The 27,830-nt window shown below is 42.6% G+C and overlaps 1 protein-coding gene across 1 annotated transcript; it reads left to right on the plus strand.

Annotated features, from left to right (window-relative positions):
- grik5 (glutamate receptor, ionotropic, kainate 5) lies at nucleotides 1–27,804 on the plus strand. Its single transcript, XM_034553348.1, is given in 21 exon segments — nucleotides 1–112; nucleotides 768–932; nucleotides 3,799–3,896; nucleotides 4,277–4,442; nucleotides 8,957–9,135; nucleotides 9,874–9,927; nucleotides 10,638–10,796; nucleotides 11,202–11,238; nucleotides 11,241–11,306; nucleotides 11,309–11,352; nucleotides 12,562–12,666; nucleotides 14,907–15,014; nucleotides 16,401–16,604; nucleotides 17,795–17,908; nucleotides 18,501–18,610; nucleotides 18,837–19,010; nucleotides 20,252–20,417; nucleotides 21,568–21,793; nucleotides 24,783–24,911; nucleotides 25,833–25,999; nucleotides 27,175–27,804. Coding segments are annotated over 21 exon segments (3,213 nt in total).
- Nucleotides 27,805–27,830: the final 26 nt, after the last annotated feature.

Genomic DNA, 27,830 nt, shown 5'->3' on the forward strand with positions numbered 1-27,830 from the left:
ATGCCGGCTCTGCCAGCACTGCTGCTGTCAATACATGTCCTTCCCTTCCTGTTAGTCACCATGCTGCCAAGCTCCCTCACTCAGGCCCCTTTGCTCTCCTCCGTCCGAATGGGTGAGTGGAACAGCCGTCCATCCATCCGTACTACACCTGGATCAAAAGGTTTTTCAACATACTTGTCATGGTTTGTTTTTGCTCTGGTGGGTTTTGCCACTTTGGTCAGTCCAGAAAGACATACAGTGACAGCAAAGCACTTTGCCTAATGAGCATTAATAATATACCTATTGGTGTCCAAACTGTTCTTTTCCAGCAAAATAGTTCCCCATGCAATGAGAGATTAAAAAATCTTGGTAGAATGATTGAAGTATTTTTGTTCTACTGTATATATGTATGCAGTATTAAGAATAAAAGTGCTTACTCCCAAAAAAAAAAGCCTCCATCAGGAGCAGGAAGAGTGCAACTGCAACGATACTCTTCAATGTTTTAAATATCAGTGGATTTCCCAGATTTAGCTGTAAGAATTCGTTATGCGAATTAGAGTTTTTCTGCAAACACAAACATGTTTTGTCTCACCAGACAACTCATGTACACAGACGATAGACAATATACTATAAACATATTAGAGACTAAAGGACTTGAGCTTTGGAGCATCCTAATCACAATTATAAACATTAAAGACATTGTTTGATATTTTGGAATATACACTATTGTGCTTTGAGATAAGAAGACCATTACCAATCTCTCCTTCCTTTGCCTTCTGCCTTTCTAGCCGCAATCCTGGATGACCAGTCTGTGTGTGGGCGTGGGGAGCGGCTGGCGCTGGCCTTGGCCAGGGAGAACATCAACAGTGTGATGGAGGGTCCGGCCAGAGCCCGAGTGGAGGTGGACATATACGAGCTGCAAAAAGACTCCCAGTACGACACTACTGACACCAGTGAGTGGAGCCGATGCTCGCCAAAGAGAACCAGTAGAGCAGAATCACCCAACCCATCAGAGTGATTAAGTCCTGCTAAATCCATTATAGTCTAGTCGGGCATAGTCTCTAAATAGCACAGGCAGAAAGTGACCACTGAAAGTACCAGTAGATCTTATTATTAATATGGACTATTAATATTAATAGTGACTACTGTATAAAAGAACAGAAGTCTACAGAATACTACATGTTTTATTCCACTTAAAAAGGGCGTTGATATTTTACAAAAAAAGACAATTACATTTCCTAAAAAGCTGCCCTTTGCTGAGCAAAATCCTCAAATAATGACCAGAACGATAAACCTCCACCACTTTCATGTGATTAGGAGCCAGTAAAGGCTTGTGCTGATTAGTTTACACGTCATTGGAGACCAGTAATGGGCCAGTAAGCCTGTCTCATTAAAAACAGTGGACCAGTGCCCTCCAGTAACAGCTGGCACTGCCACGAAGAAAACAAATCATCAAATACGAATACAGATCAGCAGTGCAGGACAGCAGAAAGCACAGAGCACACCCGCGCCACGGAATTTGTATTGATATCCAGAGTTAAAACAAAATGTATGAACTCTGTAAAGACAAAAGCAGTCCTGTTGAATCCAGTCACAGAGGAGACAAGGCGCTCTGCTCCTATTCTAAGAGTTCACTGACTCTGCCACAAGCTACTGGCCAAATGTCTATGTGCGCTTCACAGGGGTTGTGTACATATGTGCATGCATGAATGGCATGTGTGTGTGTGTGTGCGTGTGTGTGTGTGTGTGCGTGTGTGCCCTTGACCGATGGGCAGGAGACTCTGATAGGCTTGTTTGCTCGCAGCGTTTTTTCGTCTGGATCAGAGAGCTCATCGTCTTACAGCTACGGCTCTCTGAGGCACAGCTGCATGCACGCGCACACACACACACACACACACACAGACACACACACACACACACACACACACACACAGACACACAGACACACACGCACACAGACCGTGGCAGGGACTGGAGATAACTAATTGGGATGAATTAAAATACCAACCAAATATGCCAGCAAGAAAAGAGCTTATGATTATCAGAATAACACAGTTCAGTCTCTGGACTCATGGCTGCTGTATCTGTGAAAGCAATTTTCAGGATGCTAGACAGAAAACCTGAATACAAATGTACTTCGTGCACAAACAAAATGCTGTACAAAAACAGGTAAGTATTCTCTCTATGCTGCAACAGCGGTTCTCAAACCTTTTGGGGCGAGGGTCCCCCCCCTTGCTTATTGTAAAACGGATAAAGAATGTTTGAATAGCATCAAAATGTACATATGCTTACTACCATATGTACATTTCAAAACCTTTCAACCCAAATAACTGTTTCATGAACACATTTCAGTTTGAATCCTGACACTTTTTCTTCTAATTTTGGGACTTTTCTATTTCAGTAACTTAAAACTAATTAACTTATTGCAGTGTGTTACATTCATGGGTTGGCCCAAAGCTAACTTGGTTGGGAGAACTAGACAGTATGTTTGTTTTATTGGGGCAAACGGTCCCCATCTGTAGATATGCACTTTGTAATGATACAGCACAATTTTATGATTCTTAGCTAATTATTAATTCGGGTCCCACTTTGAGAATCACTGTGCTAAAGGATGAAAACCCTGAATACATGTCCTGATCAAACGTCTGTCTGTTGATGGTTGATGATTACTGGCCAATGGCAGATGTTTGATTTTAAAGAGAAATGTGCTCATTGGCTTTCTTACTGGGAGTTCGATCACTCTCATGTCTGAAGGCTAAACCCAAACTGCAGCCGGGTTAGTTTAGCGCAGCTTCATATTTATTGTACAGATATGAGTCATAGGCCTTCTGATCTGATTCCTGAGAAAGAAAGTGAATAAGTGTATTGATCAGTAACACAAAGTGCAGGCTGGTCAATTTGTCAAGTGTAAGACAGCCAATGAACACAGCTTGTCTGTTACTTACTTTTAATCATGAATGTCTCTATTCAACATAGTGGAGACGTATGGGGCAATTTGATACAAAATAAAAATGTTGGTTATGCTTCGTCACATGACTTATTAATGAAGACATTTGACATCCGTAGCTGATCTTCATAGTTCAAAAGAATAAATAATACTCACGCCTTATCTTTGTATGCATTGATTCGTTGGGCATTTTGGACAAAAGGTGGAAGATAATGAGTCATTCTTACAGTATATTAAACAAGCAAACATAAAGTGTGTTGACATAAATGTATCATGAAAAGGTCAGTTTCTTCACATAAGCCTGGATACATGGATATCGAAACTTTGGTCATGTGGTGAATTTGAAGAGTGAAATCTATGTCAACTGAATCATAGAGATCAATAAGGATCATAAGTGTTTACTTCAGCCATATTTGAGCAAAGTATTTATTGTAATAGACAAATGTGTAAAACTGTTCTCTCCACACCAATGTCTTCCTGCAAAAAGGATAATGGTACAAAAGGGCATTTGTTAATTAAAAGCGAGCACCAATCTGTTATTAATGTTCTGATGCCAGAGATATCATTTAAGCTATAAGTCCTAAAAATCTTTAAAAGCAGTTGTCTAGAGAAGTGAATAATAGCAGCAGGCAACGCCTGGCCTGCCCTGCTGTAGTCCTTGGAGTATTAATCGCAAAATAAATCTGATTATAATGAGACGGATTGTGCAGATACAATATAATCAGCCGTTAAAGTGAAATCCTAATGCATTTTAACACTTTCCCCGAAGTACAGCCCGACTGTATGCCAAGTCTGTGCTGCCATCAAAACGAAGTAGAGCGAAAGGTATGCGTCTGCATTTCCAATGTTTATTTTCCCTTTTCCCTTTTCAGTGTGTCAGATTCTGCCCAAAGGCGTCGTCTCTGTGATAGGTCCCGCCTCCAGCCCCGCCTCTGGCTCTACTGTCAGTCATATATGTGGGGAAAAGGAGGTGAGTGTGGAAGATAAACACATACACAAATATGTACAATTGTGTGTGTGTGTGTCATGTGCGAACAGACATCTCCGTACCTCCTCTCTGACTTACTGCGCCTTCTATTCACATACGTTGTGATGAATGTATCTCAAGCTTTGGTTTTCCTTGCTTATTGGACTTCTTCTCATATAATTAACCATGAGCCACCTCTTCCAACTGTGTTATCTTTTCTTCCTGTAGCTTTTTATCCTTAAGGTCTCTCTCTATTCCCCCTCTAGCCTCTAATGGAGCTTCAATATTAAGTGTTTTCCCTGGAGTGTGTTTGGAGGGGAGCTGATCAGGACACATTTGCCTCCCTTAATGTATCTCTATCCTCTCCTCTCTCCTTCTGTCAGATCCCTCATGTCAAGATTGGTCCGGAGGAAACTCCCCGCTTGCCCTACCTGCGCTTTGCCTCTGTCACTCTGTACCCTAGCAACGAGGACCTGAGCCTGGCCATAGAAGCCATCTTGCGCTCGTTCAGTTACCCATCAGCCAGCCTGGTCTGTGCCAAGGCTGAGTGTGAGTACACATGCAGCTCTTTTATAGTCATGCAGCACATTCTGTGTGACTGTGGGCTGCTTGTTGTTTATTGGGTTTTCTTGCAAGCTTATCTCAGTGTGTGTGTCTGTGTGTGAATGCCTTTATGGGAGTGTGACTGTTTTGCACTGTTGGACATTCATGTTGGACAGTCTGGTCATAAAGTTCAGAACATGGCTTCTGCTGCAGCCTTCTTTTTTTTTTTCTTTGATCGTGCTGTTGCACACCGTCTCTTATCCACCTCAGAGGGTTGTTAGGCCAAACCAATTAAATAAATATTAGTGTTTGAAATGGTTTCCAGCATTGGAAGAACTTTGATTTGATTTAACTTGCCAGGCACACGGAGGGCTATAACGTCACAGGGGATTCAGGGCTTAGTCACGAGCACTCTTTATTTTCATTTTGAAAGAGTGTGTTATTGATTTATGATGCAATGCCCGAGAGTCGCAGGAATTAAAGGGCTTGGTCGGATGCTGGCTGTAGTATTCAAACTAAACTTTTGTGAATAGAGGAAACAAAGTGCGAGTGATACTGAGGGCAGCTGTTGACTGTTTTCACCAGCCAACTTGAACCGTGCAACAACTGAAGGGCAATTACATAAAGAATAAGTGGGACCATTGAAGTCTGTGAACACTTCTCGTGGCAGTGTGAAAAGGGTAGATTTTGACAAACAAAGAAATGTGACATTATGATGAATTGATCCAGTCATTGAGATGCTTTCATTATCTCCCCAGCAGGTAGCCAGCCGCCTCGTGCTTTCCAGAAAGTAAGCTGAATTCCTTGTGGACTTGTCATTTCAGTGAACTAAAAGAGCTTTGAAATGGCATCAAACTTCTCTTCATCGTTCTTCCAGTTTTGATCATCAGTTGAATGTGCAGATAAGAGCCCCGTCTTTCACCAGGCTTTTTCTGTCGTGAACAACAGATTGCATCATCGTTACTGTCAGGGTCAACAGATTCAACTTTTACCGGTGGAGAGACTAAGGGGTGTGTGTTTGGAATACATTTTGCTTTAAGGTGATCTTTACAAGGTTATCGCACTCCCAGACTCTGACCCACTTGGCTGCGTTATCTATTGCCATGGAGCTGGTTGCCATGGCTGCGGAATAGGTGCTAACCGCCACTCAACAGGCTTGTTCCACACTCCGAGCGACCGTGTGGGTGTGTGTAGCACGATATGTGTGTGTGTGAGCCTGATATATATTTTTGAGTGCTTAGTCCTCTTTGTCCGTAGATGTGCGTGCCGGTTTGTGCATGTGTACTGTGCGTTTTGAGCGTCCTTGTGTGTCTCTACGTGTGAGTGGGGTTTTTGGGGGGATTGTGTGTGCAGCTTGGCTGAGAGGCTGCAGAGGTTCAACACCAGACAATGTTTACCACCAGCCCACTTGTTTTATTCACCTTGTTTACCCCAGTGGTGTGTTCAAGTGAAGTAGACGTTCTCTCTTTTGTGTCAGAGAGGCGAGTACCACGTGAAGTCACTAATTTCATTGACACCACGCACTCATCCTAATTAAGTAACGCATTTAGAAACGGGTTATTTTTGCAACACCATGTTAATTGCAATACTTACAATATTCCCTCTTCCGCCAGTGGAAGTAGAACAGGTAGTCTGTTAGACGAGAGTGAGTCAGAGATTTTGGGTCATTTCCGACATATCATTCCGACATATGCCGCCTGGTCACAACGCGCTATCTGAACCTAATTCCATTATGCAGTTTTCATGAGATGGATGAGGACAGCGAGAGGGAGAGACTGAGCACAAGGAGGAGGAGATGGTGGCGGCGTAAGAGCGAGATGGATAAAGACAGAGAGAGGTAACTAGAGCACAGGGCTAAGACAAGAGAGATAGAGAGGTTAGAGCTTATGTATGTGAGAGAGAATATGTGAAAGTGGGAGATGGGAGGAAAGGAAGCTGTAAAGTGCATTGATTTTGCTTCCCCTCCTTCTTCAAACTAATTAAAGTTTTGGCCTGGTTCAGTGATTACCCCACTGCTTACAGAGGCTTTCTCCTGCTGTAGGGCTCTATGCTCTGCCTCTCCACCTCCTCCACTCCTCCCTCTCCCCTTCCCCTCCGTCCCCCATATGCCTGCCCCACCACTTATTTACATAGCTAGGGGTGCTTTACTATGGAATTACAATTAGGGAACCTCAGGGTAGACTTGGTAAAGACTCATTCCACACACAATGTGAAGTGAGTCATTGCTCTCCTTTTGGAGAGGAATTCACGCGAATTTCAGTCTTTCTGCCTCTAATTCTATTTATTATTGACTCCTTGAGTCTCCACCTTTTATTATATTAATTTTAAGGATTAGTTTTTTGAACACATACTATTTTGCTCATAGTATCACTCAAAGAACTGAAAAGCACTGCTTGATGTATGGGACAACAGAGTGAATTACAAAGCACTCAAAGAGCACATACCTCTGCCAAGGCTGAACAACTCTCGAGATTTATTCTATTATTAGAACATGTTTAGAAATTTGTCATACTGATTGGCTGATGGCCCTCATCAATTTTGGAGGATACCTCAAACTTCTCAGGGAATATTAGGGCTTTGTACAAAGATGAATTTCAGTTGAGTCACACTCATAAGCACAGGGTTGCAAAATGTACCTTGTCATAAGCAGACATGCATGCAAACGTTTATAATACAACTTTTAAAAATGACATTTTTGACTTTTTTGACATTTTGTGAGTAGAACTTTATTCTTTCATCGAATATGATCACCACCCCCTAACCCCAAATTTTTTTGGGGGTGTTTTTCCCTGAATCCTTTCAGGTCTAAATGCTTTCTTCCTGGACCTCATCAACGTCCTCCTCACTGCTGTAAAAAGCTAGTCTACTGTATACAAATACACTTGGTATTAAAATGAACATGGCTTCAGTTTACCAAGTAATCAATATGCTAGGTAATTCAATTCAATTCAGTTTATTTTGTATAGCCCAATATCACAAATTACAAATTTGCCTCAGAGGGCTTTACAATCTGTACACATACGACATCCCTGCCCTTTGACCTCACATCGGATCAGGAAAAACTCCCCCCCCAAAAAAGGGCAGAAACCTTCAGGAGAGCAACAGAGTAATGACAAACAGTGTTGGGAAAGTTCACTTTCTACATGAACTAGTTCAGTTCATAGTTCATAATTCAAAATGTTGAACTAAGTTCACAGCTCCAAAAAATGAACTAGTTCAGTTATTTTTTCAATATGTTGCGAGCTATAATTTTAATCTCTATCTGTCTGCAATACCGCTCTTGGCCTCTACGTAACTCGGCGCTCTCACACTTGCCAGGCAAAGGGCTGAAACGTTCAGACAACACTGATGACAAAGACTTCAAAAACAACAGAACGTTTTATGTTTACGTTTATGTTTCTGGCAGATAATGTTCCCAACCAGCTGCATTCAGGGTCCAGCTGATCTAGGTGTGCATAGTCTTGTTCTCAACTACATTTAAGTTCCCTGTTATATGCTTTTGCAAAAAAAACGTTTCTTTTGCAAAATTCCCCAAATTCCCGAGGCAAAATTCCCGTGGCAACTTTCCGGAAATTTACCGGAAACTTTCCGCCCCTTTGCAACCCTAATAAGCACTATATTATAGTTATATTTTGTCATGTTGGTGTGGCGCCATATGCCTATAATGTCATCAGATTTTGATGTAACACTAAGGTTTCATATGCACATTTATTATCTTGCATTTGTACACTGCGTTTAAATGTTTTAACATATGTTTATGTTGACTTATAGGAAAACCTTTGCGTAATCATAGTCTAATATGCAACTTACAGTTATTTAAATCTAAGTGGACTGTAAAGCAGGAGACGTCTTGCATCTACTGGTTAAACATAGGAGACAAAAATAATTATTCAAAACAGAGTATTGTTCTAAACTCTTTAAAATCACCTTTGCCTTTATTAGTGTGTTTGTACGAGAATTTATGGGAATATGTAAATGTAGTAGCCTGAAAGAATCAAAGAATCCAGACAAAAGTACTTCTCTTTCTTCTTCGTGCCATTATTTTGCACGTGAATGCATTTTTTTTTAAACAGTTTTTGTCATGAACACTTTCACGCAGAACGCAAATATTTGCAGTGAAAAGGTGTGCCACTTTTTTTGAGTAATTTATTTCATCACACCCCCTGTGTGTAAAGGCCTTCAACTAACACATTGTTCATTTTCAATGACACTGTTCATTAACAGCGAAACACACATATGGCACTGAATTCAAACTTTCCTTGGTGGAGGTCATAATAGATCAAAATAAGTCCTTCTATAAGAAACAGTGAATGGAGACTCCGCATTACATTATGTTTAATTTCCTGGGGATTTAGACAAACCATCAATCGTGCGATGCAAAATGACACAAATACACGACCACCCGAGGATAAATCGAGATTTTCACAGGTCCCTCAAAGCTTGCATTTTGGAAATACGAGTTTATGTCTACTGATGCAGACGTTGATATGCAGCTCATCTGTGCTCTGGCTCCGCCTCAGGCCTGCTGAGATTGGAGGAACTGGTCCGCCGCTTTCTCATATCTCGCGAGACGCTGTCAATCAGAATGCTGGATGACAACCTGGACCCGACCCCGCTTCTGAAGGAGATCCGAGACGACAAAGTGGCCACCATCATCATTGACGCCAACGCTTCTGTGTCCTATCTCATCCTCAAGAAGGTCAGTTCTCAAGCATCAATCTGAGTTCTTCAACAGCTGCACATACGTGGAAGACATGATGCTGTATCCAGTACGCACAGTAACAAGTGCTCAGTATTTTTTCCTCAAACGTACCCATTTGGGAAATAAGGATTACTGTCATGAAGGACATGAAGAGATACTATCTGTCGAAGTGATAAAACAACTCTCCCAGGGGCTGCTTGCTTGTTGCCTTCGCAGAATTAACATGCATTTTTACCGTCTCTGCCCTCCAGGGCTGCATAGGGAACAGTATGAATGCATGTCTGCCAGCAACAATCACTTGCACTCTTAAGAAAATACTTGACAAAAGAACATCTTTTGCTGGGATGCGGTGCAGATGTAACCCTGGCTTATTCTGATTCATAGTACGGACGGTAAGGCCGAAAGCCAGCGCAGTGAGTCATAGTTTGAATGTGTATGGGAGGTTTTTACTGGGCACATTGGAGCGGCTGCCTGCCCTCAGCGAAATGTCCTAGTGTTAGCCTGATGATGTAAAACTGAGATTAACGTATGTTCCCTCTCCTCTCCCATATTCCTTTCTACTTTGTCCCCCAACTGTGTCCTTTGCTCCCTGCTTCTCAATGACTTGCCCCCTTTGCCCCCTATTCTTCTCCCTCTATCAATCTTATACATCTTCTCTATTTTTCCCAATTATGTATCCCACCTGCCCCTACTTTTATTTTGTCATCTTAATCTCTCTTTCTCTTTGTCCCACAGGCGTCTGAGCTGGGGATGACATCAGCGTTTTACAAGTACATACTCACCACAATGGTAAGAGCTTACCAATTCTACCCCTTCCTGTCTTCTGTCCTCTAGGCCTCCATTTTCACCTGTTCCTGTCTCCTGCTCCTCCTCTTCTGTCCCTTTATGAGGGAGCTAAGGGGCTACGGAGATAAAGGGAGGAGAGAGGTGACAGTGAGGGAAAAAAGAGAGAGGAGATGAAGGGTGGGGAGAAGGAAAGAGAGAGAGGGATCTGAGAAATAAACCCACTGTACAAAGATGTGGGAGTGCAGAAGAAGCTGCAGGAAAAGGGGTCTGAGGTGACGGTAATGACAGGCGAGATGTGCCCTTTTTCTTCTGCCACCGCCACCTTCTCGATGCTTCCGGTGTTTTTCATCTGCCCCTTTGATGCACTCACCTCCCCTTCTACCATTCAAATTAATGTGTCACTTAATGCCGTGCGCCTGATTTTTTATTTTTATTTTCTTCTCTCCATGACATGTTCTTGTGCTTTGGATGCCACATATTGTGTGTATGTCTCTGCCATTCCATCAGCCTCTCTTTCCCTCTGTATCACTGCTGTTCCATTTTTATAGATGTCTATATCCGTTTTCTCTCTCCATCTGAGAGTATATGTTGTCACCCTCCTCCCCCCTCACTCTCCTTTGCACAGTATTTGTATGTCAGAGCTAAGATTGGATACACTGTCAACATGAACATGACTTTTCTTTCTCCCTCAATGCTCCTCCCCTTCCTTTTAGGACTTCCCACTCCTGAGACTGGATGGTATAGTGGACGATCAGTCAAACATTGTGGGTTTCTCCATGTTTAACACCACCCATCCCTTCTATTTGGAGTTCATCAGGAGCCTGAACCTCTCTTGGAGGGAGGGATGTGACCTAACGTACCCCGGCCCTGCGGTCAGTCCCACAGACACACGAATACTCATGCATGTGCACATTCAAGAGGGATTTTCACAGCTTTGTTTGTGCTCCACATAACATTAACCTTCTTTATTCCTCACACTGATTCATGGAGCAGTTAAAGAGATTCAGCTAGTCTTTTGCGTGTACTTAATGGGTATTGATGTATCCATCTGTGTTTCCTCCCCACTGGTTTACTCGTACCTTGCATCTCTTCTCTCTCTTCTTTTCCCTGGCTCCCTCCCTCCATCCCTGTTAACCATTCAATCATCTCTGCTCGCACATCTTTTCTCATTGCATCTTCTCCTCTGACTCCTGTCTCTCCTCACTGGGTTTCTATCCCTCCCCCTTTGCCTTTCTCACCCTCCGTTTCTCTCTTGTTTCCTCTTTCCCCTTCCACAGCTCTCGTCAGCACTGATGTTTGATGCGGTGCATGTGGTGGTGGGGCGGTAAGGGAATTGAACCGCAGTCAGGAGATTGGAGTGAAGCCACTCAGCTGCTCTTCACCCAGATCTGGCAACATGGGACCAGTCTTATGAACTACCTGCGCATGGTAAATGCTTGAAGTATTATAAGATCACGTGCTGATATACACTACATGCTCAAATATGAGTTTAAAATATGGTCTCAGTTTGGTTGAATTTCTTAGATGTCCACGCTTGTGATATTCAAATGAAATGTTAGAAAATGTTTATAAATACCAATTAATATTTCCCAAAGTTTGAGGTGACACCTTCATATAAAACTAAAACTAATTGGCAATTATTTTTGATAATCAGTTCATCGTTTCAGTCATTATTCAAGCAAAAATGCAATTTATTTGCTTTTTCCAGACCAACACTTGTGACAGTAATTTGAATCGTTGGTCGGCTAAAAAACCTTGACTCAAAGAAAGTGTGATTGTATTTTTCCGTATTTTATATTATTTTTATAGACAAAACGATTAAATGCAAATTAATCAATAATGAAAAGCAGCCCTGTGTTGTTGCACCAACAGCCCACAATATAAATATTTTCAAATTCTAATGATACGAATCAGATAAAAACATTTTGATGATGTTTCTTGAACAATGACTGAGATGTGGTTGATTATCTTGTTCTCTGATTGGCTATTGATTAATGACCACGGTACAGCTACAATCTGTATCATCCTCGTCTCATGTTGCATGTAACCTCTGTTACTCTTTGTCATCTCCCATCTCCGGTCGTCTGTGTGCTCCTCTCATCGACTACCTGTTGTCAAGGCAGCCTGAGCCCCATCTCTCATTGCGTCCTCCCCACCGGCCCGACATCTGCCTTTGTTAGTTAACGTCATGGTGTGCTCCATCTTCAGCACCGCGTCATTCATCATAGATCTCGCTAACTGTGCCGGCACCTGGGTTTTGGAGAGGCACAGCTGAGCGTGAGGTGCAGTCCTGAGTCTTATTAGGAAGCTGTTGACTCTCTCTGCTGCTCTATCGAGCCCTCCCGCTCAGTCACTCACTTTCTCCTCGTTGATCCAAAACTAATCAACCTGCTCTTGTCCAGTCTCAGACACTTCCTCTGTCTGTCTAGCTCTTTCTTTCTTTTTGTCTTTCGCTCTCTCTTTCTTCATCATTACTGTAGAAAATCTCTATATATGCTGTTTTATATAGAAGATTGCCCATATTTTTGTTTCCTCATTATTTCTACCTACTCTTTTTTCATGTTCCCATCCTCTCTTGTCCTCCTTTCCCTTCCTCTTTCACGCGTTCTCACCTCGCTCTCTTCGTCTGCCTGCCAGGTGGAGTACGATGGTCTGACAGGGCGTGTGGAGTTCAACAGCAAAGGTCAGAGGACCAACTATACCCTGCGGATTCTGGAGAAACACCGAGGAGGCCACAAAGAGGTCAGGAGTCAGCTGTTATCATGCAGCAGCCAGGTCACACCGCCCTTAGGCTTCGGGTTAGACACAGATCAGCCGTCTGATTTCACGATGCCGCGGGAGCTGTTTAACACACGTATGCCATTGCAGGCTCCCACGATAGCAGCCAAACATCTTCACTTTGTAGAGTTGGTTTGATGCGGTTCACCTGACGGCACTGTAGTGTCCCCATGGTCATGTTTTTGAAGCTTCAAATACGTGTTCACTTTCATTTCATCTGATGGCTACTGGAATACATTAGCTTCTTGTTTTGTTCCATCAATTGAATTTCAAACGGTTGCAAAATTGTATTGCAGATCTGTGTTATCAAGTCCAGTAGATTTTTCTTTAAACTCTTATGAATGTGTTTTGATGTTTGGACTGACCCTGTCCCAGGCGCTTTGCTCACTGTTTCTTATTTGTGCATGTTGACCTGATGTTTCTGATCCAATAACATGCACAAATAGTATTTTATTAATCGTTGTCTACAAACAATGACATTCGTTTAAGCTCAGTACAGAGTGGATGTGCAGATAGATCTGCGTCTCTCCTACTGTATCTATAATACTGTTTATATACTACCTATATGGAGGCTTAATGTAGTTAATTTTCTCTTTGTCTTTTATAGTTGTATTGGACTTATTTATTTTTTCACTTGGGCCTCTACTGGATCAGGTCTTGCAGAGACTAAAGTGGTCATGGACTACAGTAATGCTCCCTCTTGAAGTCATATGTTTTGAAATCTCTTTTGAGTCAAATAATCAGTTGGTTTTTGAGTTGCATTACGGTGAATTAAATCCATATTATGATCTACTGTCTGACAATATGATCGTATTGTGTTGTGGTTTGACAAAACCCTGTTTTTTATGTGAATAATTCCAAAGAAGTGTTAAAAAAGTGACAATGGAACTTCCACTATGGCAATGTCAGGTACCGTACATGTTAAAACTTAGCGTAACAATAACACAATAAGTGAAGAGGCAGGTTTGCATGTTTAGTCATCAATATCCATCTGAAGTCATACCAGAACAACCCCAGAGTGTCTTAAATAATAAAGAGGGTGTTTTTGCTGCTTCAGACTTTTAAGAGAATCACGTGGCATGTCTTCTTTGAAAAAGGACATTGTCTCATCTTTTTGGTTTTTTTCTTTAATTTTCCCTGAACCAGACCTCCCCTGTCAGTCTGGGCATGTTATCTTTTTGATGTACAAGTTATATGACACAACTAATTTGTTAGGTAGTTGGACAGTGTGGAGAACCAAAATAAAATGTTGGCAGGCCCAGCCAATGAGGTGTTTAGGAGCATTTTGATGTCATTCAATGCAGACGACTCCAGTGAGCATTAGAAGGAAAGTGACGGAAGATAAAGATCAAAATGCATTTCACCAGCATTTCAAAGTCGAGATTAAATGAAGCATAAGAACACACATCACTGCAGATCCAGTCTGAGGGAATTACGTTGCGGTTCATTGACTGGAGGAAACACTTTCTCTTCACTTTCCTTTAATACGTCTAGCTCGGTTCTGTTACAGGCCAACTGCCTCCCAAATACCACCTGATGACCATTCTTAAATCGAGACTCTAACTCGATGAGAGAGTTATGTTGCAATAATTACCATTTGGACTCAGCCCACCTCTCTGCACAACAGCACCAACACTGTAGGCAGACAGTGGTAGTTCACAGAGAAAAGACTACTCTTAAATGTCAGGGCAGGATAAATAGTGTAATAGAAACCCTTTGATTCTGTCTGAGGAGTCATTACCTCTCCTCTGACTTATTGAACAATGTACAGCAACATCCCTTACTGTCTCCATAAAAAGGAAATATGGGAGCTGTTTTGTATACAATTTAAGAAAAGTGTTTATAAAGGACAATAGAGATGGCAATAAAACTCCTGATCAAGAATGCGTTTCATCTCCCACCAGCTCATTGCTGTGCTTGTTTTCTTTACCAATACATGCTATGTGTATGGCTCCAATGGGACTATTAAATCAATATGCATTTATAGTATGTAGCAGTATGGCAAAACATAAAATATTCAACATGCAAAAGTACTCTAGACAATAGAGCAATAGTGTTAATGCACTCACTGAAATAAATGATTGTTGTAGATGGTGTGTAGCCTGCCACAACAGTAAAACAGTTGTAGTACAGTCACAACTTAACACCACATTATTCACCCCACAATAGCCATTGATTTCTTCTTGCTTTCTCTCCTCTGTTAGATCGGGGTCTGGTACTCCAACAACACTCTGGCAATGAACTCCACCAGTCTAGATATCAATGTCTCAGAGACGCTGGCAAACAAGACACTCACTGTCACCACCATACTGGTAAGGTCACAGTTAACTTCTGGATTATCACGCTGACCTCAGGGTCAGGGTTGTTTTTGTTTCCGCAGCTCATGCTGTGTTGTGGTCTGTTTCTGCTCATCTTGCTGTCACTGTTGCTGCCATAGAAACTGACAGAGCATTGGGAGAGATGTGTTACTGAATTCAAAACTGCCAAGATCCTGGTGTTCTGATAATGTTCGAACAATACAAGTTGTCTCCTTTTGGTTTCCGTATGAGTAATGTCATATCAGAAGATCAATAAATCCCTTCCATGATGCTGCTACATCATCTTCAGGTCAGTGGAGATGTGTAAAAACACCTGATGCAGTAAATACCCTGCATCACATTATGCTTTGATACAACATCAAATAAGCTGTATTGGCCTGAATGTTGACGTGAAGTTATTACCAAAGAATGAAATGAACATTGAAAAAGATTAATGAAAAGTAGATACATATTTTAAATATACAGGACAACACATAAATGAAGTGAAACTATCAATGAGAACACAGTCTGCATTCTCTTATAAGTTATCGACATCAAAAACGTGGAACAAAAGTCATCGCCATAAATCAGAGTGCACTGTAATAATTCTTCCCCCGCCCCCCTTTTTTTGCTGCTGTAAGACCTGCAAATAAAATATGAGATTTGGAGGTCGACGGATCCAGTGATTGGAAGCCATTTCATGTGTTTTAAAGGAGTTCTCCAGCAATTTAGTGTTGAACTTCCATCATGTTTGGGGGCTCACAAGAGGCGGAAGAAAAATAATGGTCTAGATTGATTCTTTCAGTCGGAGGTATTGCACAAGTTACAAAAAAGTTATATAATATATAAAAATATACAATTGTATATAAATATACTTTGTAAAGACTCTACCTTCCTGGTAGAGTAGCATGTCTCTAAAACCCAATAAGCCATGTTTATATCTAGGCTTGGTGGTACTTGGTGCTATTCCATTTAAATTGAGTAGAGACTCAAAACGTGTTTGAGATGGTTAAAAATTAAGATATGCTAATTGCAAATTGTGCTATCTTAAAATATATATAATAGTTCCATATTTTAGTAAATATGTTTATTTAATCCATAATGTGTTAAGTGAGATTTTGAAGTGTTGTGGGTGGATTTGAACATCCGATAGAGCAATGCAAGCGCTGTTTCACCCGGTTTTAGTCTAAGTACGTACGACAGTGGTATTTATCTTCTCTGCCAGAAAGCAAATTTCCCAAACGGTTGAAATATATATCATTGACATAACAGTTAATTTTTTACAATACAATATAAATCCCTAGTTTTCGAGCTGTACATGTCAATCAGTAATCTCTGCTGAAACAGGATATTCTCAGTTCTGGTTTGAAACACCTCATGTCCCCCCCCCCCCGTGCTCAGGAAAACCCATATGTGATGCGCAGAGACAACTACCAGGACTTCCAGGGCAACGACCAGTACGAGGGCTTCTGTGTCGACATGCTAAAGGAGCTGGCAGACATCTTAAAATTCTCCTTCAAGATCAAGCTAGTGGATGATGGCCAGTATGGGGCTCCAGAGCCCAATGGCTCTTGGACCGGCATGGTGGGAGAGCTAATCAACCGGGTGAGTATCCTCTCCCTCTCCCTCCTTATGTCCCTCTCTGTGTCACAAACAAACCAGAAACACAGAAACACGCTCAAATGTTCTATCCAGTGTCTCTACAAAAAGAAAGTTAGGCTGAATACACACACACACACACACACACACACACACACACACACACACACACACTCACTGACTCACTCACTCACTCACTCACACACACACACACATACACACACACACACACACACACACACACACACACACACACACACACACACACACACACACACACACACACACACACACAGACTCTCTCTCTCACTCTCACTCTCTCACACACACTCTCACACACTCTCACACACACACACACACACACACACACACACACACACGCTTTGGCCCCAAAACCAAACTCTGCTGTAACTTCCCATGTTTCAAATTGCCCTCAGAGGGAAGTAAGACTCTTATCTGGGACAAAAGCTGACTTGATAATTCCCCAAAAGAGAGTGGTAGCATTGCCTAAAATTGTCTGCACCATCTTTCCTCACAGTAACCCTCCTCCATTCCTGTCCCCCCTCTTTCCCTCCCTGTCCAGGCCTAGTGCGCCTCTGACAGACACTGTGGTTGAAGCAGGCTAATGAGAGGCCCTCTTTGCGTAATTACCATACGGTATACTTCAATTACCAGACTGTGGTCCCAGGGTGGGGCTTGCCACACTGGTGCTCCCCCAGCTCTCCATGCTTCCTCTCCCTCCATGCCCTCCCCACTGCCTGATCACTCAGCTCTAATTAGTGGCCCATGTTCATCAATTAGCTTTTAATGGAATAGATGGAGGGGAGGCAGAGCGACGAGAGACCTGCAAGGTTTTATACAGGTGGAAAGACCAGCCACCCAAAACTTACTTGCGATTAGCCTAATTTGGATGGTGGATAATGTGTGTGTGTGTGGGTGTGGGTGCAAGAGGGAAAGAGACAGAGTGCACGTCTGTATGTTTTTCCAAATGTGTGTTCAAGTGGCGTGGTCAAAAGCTTTCATTTTTCATTTGGTCAAGTCATTTTAAACAGAGCTCTCTCATCCACCCAGTGCAGCGTTGAGTGTCTTTCTATTTTTAAGCAGTTACCTGACCACACTCCTCTCCTCCACTACCTCTACCTTTCTCTCGCCCCCACTACTATCAATCCACCTATCTTTCTTTGTCAATTCCACAGAAAGCAGACCTGGCCGTAGCAGGCTTCACCATCACGTCAGAGAGAGAGAAAGTTATCGACTTCTCTAAGCCGTTCATGACCCTGGGGATCAGCATCTTGTACAGAGTTCAGCTGGTGAGGGTGTTATCTGGGGCTGCAGGGTGCCCGCTGCACGATACTCACTACAGATCTTGTAATGGATTTCATTTCTTTTATTTGCGCTGCTTTTAAGCTGGCAGGGTCACACAGAAGGCGACGGGCTTCACTTGTTTGATGATTCTTATGGAATCAGACTGAACATTACATAACAGCTGATATCATCTTTGAAGCCGAGGATTTTGTTTATGTAGTGTGCCGCATCCACCGTGTCCACAATGAAATTTATAGGTGTAATTTAAATTGCTCAATAAGTCAGTGCTGTGTAACTGGGTAACAGTGGCGGCTTTACATTGCTAATGAGGTATTGGGTCTTTGCCAAGTATGCTTCAACAGCAAGCATTGAGAATCGGAGCCTTTATGGATTGTAGCATTAGCGTATCAGAGCACTGCAGACTTACTATCAGTGTGCAGTGAAGGACACTGCCCTCCTGTGGTGCAGAGGGGGCAGTCCCTGACTGCTGAGACGTAACGCCTTGTTTTTTAACACACTGTAACTTCCGGTCTGTCTGTCACTGTCTGTCCATCTCTCCACCACTCGTTCTCCTCTTCTTCTTTCTCTCTGCACCAGGGTCGGAAGCCGGGTTACTTCTCCTTCCTTGATCCCTTCTCTCCGGCCGTCTGGCTCTTCATGCTGCTCGCCTACCTGGCTGTCAGCTGTGTGCTCTTCCTGGCTGCAAGGTCAATACATTACATCACACACTGTACCCATGGTCTGCAGCCGCACCGCCAATTATCTTGTTGAACACGAGTTGCATGGCACATTTTGTATCTTTTGTTAACTTTAAAAATCCTCCCACAAAGAGATTGACAGGGATCGAATGACTGATTTGCGGTGGCTCGAATGATATGACAGAGGTGCATTTGACCCCAAGGTCATTTCACTGTCCCTTTGTTTCCCCACCAGGCTGAGCCCCTATGAGTGGTACAACCCTCACCCGTGTCTGCGAGAGCGCAGGGACATGTTGGAGAACCAGTACACACTAGGAAACAGCCTGTGGTTCCCGATTGGAGGCTTTATGCAGCAGGGATCAGAGATCATGCCCAGAGCCTTGTCCACCAGATGTGTTAGCGGGGTGTGGTAAGTTACTGAATGGTTACGTTTATGTGCCAGTTTAAACTACCTACCACTGTGTTATGGGTGTTATGGTAATGTGCAGAATGGTGTAAGTTCATAGTTTGACAGCTGTGGGAAACGTTTCTCTGTGCTCGTGTTAAATCTGAGTTTAAACTGTTGAAACTGAAGCATCCAGAGAAAAGACTTTTCAACCAAACTGGAAACTGCATATTTGTACATTCTGGTTATTGTGTCAGATGTTATTTAATTTACATATTGTATGTTGTACAATAATAACATCAACATGCATTATATGGAACACAGTCAGAGGTTTACAAAGTACTAAACAAAATGAGAAACAAAGGAATGCTGAATGGTAACATTACATTACATTAGTGCAAATGTAATAAACAGTAATATAATGCAATAAAAAGCAATACAATTATAACAAGGCTAGTAGATAAGATTATATGATAAAAACAACTATTGGAAGGCATTACATATAGATTACAACAAGAAGTCCAAGCTCTACAAATTCGAATAAGAGAATCAGCTATTTTTTAATTGTTTGCAAAAGCTCATTCCCTTTTACACAAGTGTTTTAAAGCAAATTCAATGGTTCAACTAATGTCTTCATGAACAACCTGCATTTTTGTTCATCCTCTGCGTCCGATAACGGCATTTACATTTTACATATTGCTTATACATTTTTGTCCGCGAGCACCAAGCAAACGGTACAATAATGCTAAATTCACAGAAATGTTACAGTAGCCTGATGATATTCCTGTGGTGACAGAGTGACTGTGAAAGAGACACACACAGTAAAGAAATAATCGCTAAGAGCTAAAGAGATAAAGGGCAGAGGAAGACAGGGAGACCAAATTACACTAAGTAGAGCAAGATATGGGATAGGGGCATATTATTAAGTATGAGTCCATGATGTGCTTGAAGAAAGTTGAGACAAGAAGGGTCATAAGAAAGTCCCATCTTCACATTTGAGGGTATAGAGTGGTGTCTTGGGAATGTTTGCTGTCCGGTTTATTTTGAGATATTGCTCCCCTTAACATCTCTGGTTACATTAGGCCGTTCGCAAATCAACAAACAGGGCGTATTTATAGTTATATTGTTTTTCTATTTGATTTTCAGTGTGATAGAATATCTTGTATTTCCAGACGTTTTCGAGACAATTTATTACTTGATGATCCCGTGATATATGATTGGATCCATATTGCCCACCGTTTGCTCCCCTTCTCTCCACCTCTCAGGTGGGCGTTCACCCTGATCATCATCTCCTCCTACACGGCCAACCTGGCCGCCTTCCTGACCGTCCAGAGGATGGAGGTTCCCATCGAGTCTCCGGACGACTTGGCCGACCAGACCAACATCGAGTATGGCACCATCCACGGAGGGAGCACCATGACCTTTTTCATGGTACGACCCACTGCAGCAGCCTTGGCTCTGGTTGTCTTTGGGCTATTTTGAACGCGTTTATGTGTCTGCTTCTGTTTCCGTGCTAACATGCTAAATTGTGTCGATTTTGTTGAAAGTAGGATTTACTCTAGATTATGACAATTTCCTGAGTTGTCATAAGTTTATTTTTCACAACATGTTTGCGATTGTGTGTACATGTGATTTAGTGCACAGTTGTTGTCTTTATTGCTGTGCCTAGAGTAAGTTGTTGTCCCCATATTTGCTACTACATCTCTGAGTTTCTCTCTTGTTTTCTTTATAGCTGTTTGTATTAAGTGGATGACTGCCTGTGTTTGCTTATGAGAGCGCTTGCGGCATCTGTGTCGGCATCTGTGTTTGTCAAAGAGCGTGTGTGTTTTGTCTCCGTGTGTAGGTGTGTTTGCATGTGGGAGTGTGTGTAGGTGAGTGTATATAAAAAAAACATTTTATTTGTTTGTTTGTGTGCATGCATGGGAAATGGCTACATGCCAAATTGTGAGTGTGTGTGCTTTGCAGTCTCGTGGTTTTTGTCCATATTGGGGGTATAATAAGTGTGATGTATGTTTGCTTACATAAGCCAGTTTCAATGCTACACTACATTCCCCTACTCAATGGCTAATTCACAAAAACACAGGTGTATATTACATACCAGTCATATTATCACACACGTAGACCGCCCTCTCTGCTCTTTTCCTTTCTTCTCACACACACCGATGCAACATGTAATTGTGCACTTTAAACACTTAATCCTGTTTTAGAGTTTACCATATTTTGCTCAGAGCTGAACCACCTCCTGTGTGCTGTTTTACCTCCATCTGTATGAACGATGATGCATCAGCTATGCCATGAGCGAATAATCTGTTGCCTTTATTCATGTTGCTTTTCCCCCTTCTACTCTCCTCACTCCTCTTGATGTTTATTTGCCATTGATGTTTTACTTTGCTTGTCATGATCCCCACTCCCCTGTTAATCGAGGATGCATGTCTCTTTCTTTCTCCCCTATTTCATTTTCATTCATCTCCATTAAATCTTTGCTTCAAAGACAGATGATAGGACATGTTGGGAACCGCGAGTGTACTGTAATCTGTAATCGGTGTGTAATTCTCATTGTTGTGTTCCCATTCCTCTGCAGAACTCCCGGTACCAGACCTACCAGCGGATGTGGAACTACATGAACTCCAAGCAGCCCAGTGTATTTGTGAAAAGCACAGAGGAGGGCATCGCCCGCGTGGTCAACTCTAAGTACGCCTTCCTGATGGAGAGCACTATGAACGAGTACTACCGCGGCCTCAACTGTAACCTCACAAAGATAGGAGGCCTACTGGACACCAAGGGTTACGGCATCGGCATGCCACTGGGTAATACTACTAATATATTATTCTTCAATATGTTACAAAGTGCCTGTCACAGCTGATTAGGCAATAACTAGCAGGTAACTTCAAATAGTAAAACCTGGACATTTCTTGAAGCAAATTACATCACAATGATAAGTGAGATTCATTAGTTCATTACATTCAATTAAATGATCTGTATTATTATTTCATTAAAGGTTTTAAATCCTTACGAAGTAATAATTACATTACTACAGATTGTCATCAGCAGCAGTGTAAAGCTGCCGTCTGTTATCTTAAAGGCACTTTACATGGAAAAAACAGAAACAATAAAAGCAGTTTGAATATACACATAACAGTAATAAACAAAACAACAACATACATAAGTAGCTTTGGAGGTTAAAAGCAGATATGAATAGATGAGATTTAAGTGCAGTTTTGAAAGTGGTGAGTGTTGGAGAATGTCTGAGGTGATGTTCCAGAGGGAGGGGGCAGCACTGGAGGAAGCCCTGTCCCTCCAGGTCTGATGCTTGGACGGAGTAGGGGGGGGGGTGAGGAGGTTGGCGTCGGTGCATATGAGGTGTGAGCGTGTCGGTGCAGGAGGTCGGAAAGGTATGAAGGGGCGAGGTTGAGAAGGGCTTTGTATGTGATGAGAACTTTGAACTGGATTCTCTGCTATATGGGGATCCAGTGGAGGTTGTGAAGCACTGGGGGGATGTGGTCTCTGGTATAGGAGAGCAGACAGGCAGCTGAGTTCTGGATGTGTTGTAGTTTGTTGATGTCGTAGCACTCAAAATGATGAGTTGCTATTATGATTTACAAAATAGATAGATAGATAGATGGATGGATAGATAGATGGATAGATATATAGATAGTTGGATAGATAGATGGATGGATAGATAGATAGATGGATAGATGGATAGATAGATAGATAGATAGATATATGGATATATAGATAGATGGATAGATAGATAGGTAGATAGATAGGTAGATAGGTAGATAGATGGATAGATAGACGGATAGATAGATGGATAGATGGATATATAGATAGATGGATAGATGGATATATAGATAGATAGATAGATGGATATATGGATAAATAGATAGATGGATAGATAGATGGATAGATAGATAGATAGATAGATAGATAGATAGATGGATAGATAGATAGATAGATAGATGGATATATAGATAGATGGATAGATAGATAGATAGATGGATATATAGATAGATGGATAGATGGATAAATAGATATATAGATATATGGATGGATGGATGGATGGATGGATAGAAAAGTCTAAAGAAATTAAGCATAGCAGAATTTAGATTTAATTGATAATCATATCATGACCCTTCGATTAATCGTTCAGCCCCTTGTTGGTGTTCCCACCCCTAGATTGGTAATCACTGTGATATGCTTGCATTAAACAAATACAAACTTAATGGACTGTCGGAGAGGCAGAAACACCTGCATGCGATCAATTATGCTAAATATAAACATGTAGTAGTACTGATTGGTGAGAGATTAGATCCGAAAAACGTTTTGTACGTGCTTGATTATTTTTTTTTACTGAGGGGAAGTATTTCAACTGGTAATGAACATGGAGTTAATTGCTTTTCCACACACGTCTGGCACTTCTGAAGCTCCTTTTTCTCAAGCACTAAGAGGTGATCCGTTGTAAAAAAGGAAGAAGAAACGAGGAGAGAAAGGGAGGAAAAGGACAGAAAGGAAGATAAGACGGACCGAAGGTTGTGGGGAAAGAGAGAGTAACTGTACATCCTGATGGAGAGAGACAGATGAGGAGAAAGATGTCTTGAGGCAGATATTTAGAAATACTGGTTCACCCAAATAAAAAATAAAACACGTTTTCTTACAATTTAAAAAGATAGTTGGACATATTGGTAAATACAATTGATTGTTTTCTTTACAGAAGTTAAATGATGGATACCCCTCTGAAGTCAGTATGCTAAATATAAAGCTAGAGCCAAGAGATGGTTAGCTTAACTTAGCATAAAGGCTGGAAACAGGGGGAAACAGCGAGCCTGGCTCTGACCAAAAGCTAATAATAATGTGTTTTTTCAGGTTATGTTTTGGACTATTTCTTGGTCGGGAACAGTGCCTATCCAAAGTCGACAAGCATTCAGGAGGAAATTCTCCGATACTAAAACCCTGCAAAAGCGTAACTTTTCTACAAGGCCAAGGGACATACACATGTTAACTAGTTGGCTTTATTGTAGTTGGTTGACAGATTTTTAATTACAATTTGGACAGAACCAGTCTAGGCTAAATGGCTGCAGCTTAATTTTAACCCGAGAATCTTCTCATCTAACTCTCGGCGAGAAAGCAAATAAGCGTACTTTATGTAGAGTTGAACTCTTCCTTTAATTCATATAATTGATGTCCACACAGACATGCTGGTGGACTTTGGTTTTGTGTGAAAAAGCACATTTCTATCAACATCCCTGCACTGCAACAACAGTCCCACTGGTGGGAGGCGCTCAGGCCCTGAAATGCAGTGGGGGATACTTGTGTTTTTGAAGTGGTCTGTCATGGTGGGAAGTGACTTGTATCGCCTCCCAGAGGATAACGGCTATACCGGCTATAGGGGATCGATCACAATTCAAAGCACACACTGTCAAAGTTTTTGCATAAAGCAATTTAGATGAAAACTGCTCACATTGTGGTGTGCTGATTATCTCCATGACTCGACAACACTTGGATAAAAGTTTTTTACCGTTATCTAGTTCACGACATGCTTTGTATGCGGTCTGACTAGCAGCTGTACCACTGGCTCTGTCTGGTTGTAATCTCGCTCTTTATCTCTCACTAATCCTCTCTTTATTCTCAAACTCAGATCACTTGTAGCCATCTCGAGGCTGCATCTGTCCCTTTTGGTTCCTTTTCTTTTTTCTCTCCACATTTCATGTTTTTCCCTTCCTGTAAAATAAACCCCCGCTCTTGTTCTGGGCTCTTTCCGTCCTCCAGCACTTATCCTGCTTTCCTGTCATTTCCCAGGGTCTCCGTTCAGAGATGAGATCACGCTGGCCATCCTCCAGCTGCAGGAGAATAACAGGCTGGAGATACTGAAGAGGCGGTGGTGGGAGGGAGGCCAATGCCCCAAAGAGGAGGACCACCGTGCCAAGGGTCAGTCGACCGCAGCTGTCTGTCTCCGCTCCCACCTTCTCTCTAATTTCCTCAGTAATAGTCTCCTCACTCTTTGCTCCAGTCCAGCTAATGGCTTGTGCCTAACCTAATGTCCTGGTGAAGGGTGCTTAGCACAATCTTCTTCCCTTCCCAAATGTCGTCTGTTGGTCTCAGGTGGTGTGTAATGGGAGTTTTATTAGAGTGAGTCTGTGTGTGTGTGTGTGTGTGTGTGTGTGTGTGTGTGTGTGGTGTGTGTGTGTGGTGTGTGTGTGTGTGTGTGTGTGTGTGTGTGTGTGTGTGTTGTGTGTGGTGTGTGTGTGTGTGGAGTTCAGAGTCTGGGGACATTTTTACTTTTTTATTCAATTTAAAGCGCCAGTGATTTAGTATTTCACTGACATAACATTCAGATACTTGCAAGGCGCAGATGTTTTTACATGAGTGGTCAAAATTGGATTTTCAGAGGCTGAAAAATCCATATCTTTAATGCTTCACTTAGACCCTCTTAGACCCACCCAAAGAGGTGAGGCCCATGTATTTTAAACTCCCTGCAGTTTGTTACACAGGCTGTCAGTTAAACATCTTTGGTCTTCAGACCAATTTTCTCAGACATAAATGAATAGTTCGACATTTTGAGAGATTATTTGCTTTCTTGCCAACAGTTAGATGAGAAGAGAGCTACCGCTCAGCAGCTGATTAACTTAGCTTAGCATAGAGACTGGAAAGTAGACATCAACTTATCTTGTCATTTCTTTTTGGGTTAATAAAATCAAGTGTAAGAACGACAGCCACAGAAGACGTTACACGACTGTTTTCACAGGCTGTGTAGTACATTTAACAGTCGAGTAAAACATTTAAAACCATGCCAGTGTCGGTGTTTCTGCGTCCGCGTGCTAATGTTTGTCTCCTGTGGCCCACCCCCAGGTCTGGGTATGGAGAACATTGGGGGCATCTTTGTGGTGCTGATCTGTGGTCTCATCATTGCCGTGTTTGTGGCCATTATGGAGTTTGTGTGGTCCACACGCCACTCTGCAGAGACCGATGAGGTATGCCCCCATACCTGCCCACGCCGACCCCACAGACACACCCCAGTAGGTTACCATGGCGTCCTGCCATTTTTTTATTCTGTTGTTTTGTGTGAGAGAACGGGTAGATTTCTCACATCTTTTGCATCCATTTGTATGTTTGTTTGTTTGTGTGCTCTAAAATGTGAGGTTCAATGAATGTGCATGTGAGATGAGAGGGATGTTCCAAAATGTATAAATCAATGAGAGAATTTGATTTCACTTTGCATGTCCTGCCTGTCATTGTGCCCTTGTAGTGTTTGGTGTTTAACAGTATGGCAGCAAGTGTTTGTGAGCTAAACTTGATGATACTGATAAGCAATATTGAGAAATGCCAATATCTGCTTGCATAGAAAAAGTAGTGTGATCTTATTCCCTGGCATTAAATGTCACGATGTATCTTCTTTTACACGCCTCACATGTACGCTGGTATTCTTCGTTTCCATTCTTGGATTACTTCTCACCCATTTCACTGTGTGTCTTCCTCTATCTCTTTTTCAAACACACAACGCCTCCTGTCATCAGTGTCTGTTCTCCGATAACGAGTATTGTTTCTGTTTATGTGAGCACAATCATTTTTTATTATGATTTCAATGAGAACGTTGTTTGTCTGTCGTGGACTTGATGCATTTTGATTGTCGTGTGTGCCAATTACAGTGGTCATTCTTTTGGAATAATGCATTGATTGGTGGGCGTGTCTGAGGGTGTGCGTGAGTGTGCCTTTGTATATGCACCTGACTTTGCAGGCCTGCCTGTCTGTTCACAGTGCATAGTGCCATAATAAAGTGCCCATAAACTAAACAACATGTTGGTGTTTGGTGTGTTTAGATTGTAATAACTCTCTCTGCTCCTTGGATGTTCTCCCATCTCTGTTCATCTCCACATCCTTCTCCCCCATCGCCTCCTCATTTCTGTTTAAAAACCACCCCACCATTTGTTGGTCTCTGTGCCCTCGCTTCTCCTGCAACTTTTCTTTTACCATGCTTGACTGTGTCTGTTCTTTTTGCCTTGTTCTTGCTTTGATTTGTTGCTTTTCCTTTCAATTTACTTGTTCCCCTCCGCTCTCCTATTTATGTACCGCTTTACCACCCACCGTCTTGTTCCGCTGCCTGCCTACTTTGTGTCTGTGGCGCCCCTCCCTACCTTTGCCTCCTTCCCTTCCATCGTTCCCTCTTTCTTCCCTCCTTTCTTTTCTCTTTTAGGTGTCTGTTTGTCAGGAGATGATCACAGAGTTTAGAAGCGCCGTCTCCTGTAAGAAGAGCTCTCGTATGCGCCGCCGTCGGCCCCTCAGCAGCTCAGCAGCCCTCCGGCATCCCACTCGCATTGCTCTGGGGGCCCCTCGACCTCTGCGCCTGGTCCGGGAGATGCGCCTTAGCAACGGCAAGCTCTACAGTGGCTCCGGCCAGCTGACAGGTGGAGCTGGAGGAGGTGGAGCAGGGGGGACTGGGCCTCCCGACCTAGGCCCAGGGCCCCAGCGGATCCTAGATGATCCACTGGGGGCCAACACGACCCCTCCTCCACCAGCACCTACCCCTGTGATGCTGTCCGCCCGCAGTTGCACCCACGTGCGGATCTGCCAGGAGTGCCGGAGGATCCAGAGCGTGAGATCGGGCAGCACCATAGGATCAACCACAACAAGAATATCACCTTCATCAGCACCCCTGCCCAGGCTACCCCCACCCCCACCCCCATCCTCATCCAACACAGACAGTGAGGGCGGAGGGGGGCCCAGCCCAAGGCAGCTACACCACAGCCCACCACCTCATAGCTCTCGACCCATTCCCTCTCCACAGAACAGCAAAACCACAGACCTACTGGGTGAACAGGACTGAGACCAGAAGCAGTGGGCGGGGTGAGA

Source organism: Cyclopterus lumpus, chromosome 16 (assembly GCF_009769545.1).
Source record: "Cyclopterus lumpus isolate fCycLum1 chromosome 16, fCycLum1.pri, whole genome shotgun sequence".
In the NCBI taxonomy this organism is placed as follows: domain Eukaryota; kingdom Metazoa; phylum Chordata; class Actinopteri; order Perciformes; family Cyclopteridae; genus Cyclopterus; species Cyclopterus lumpus.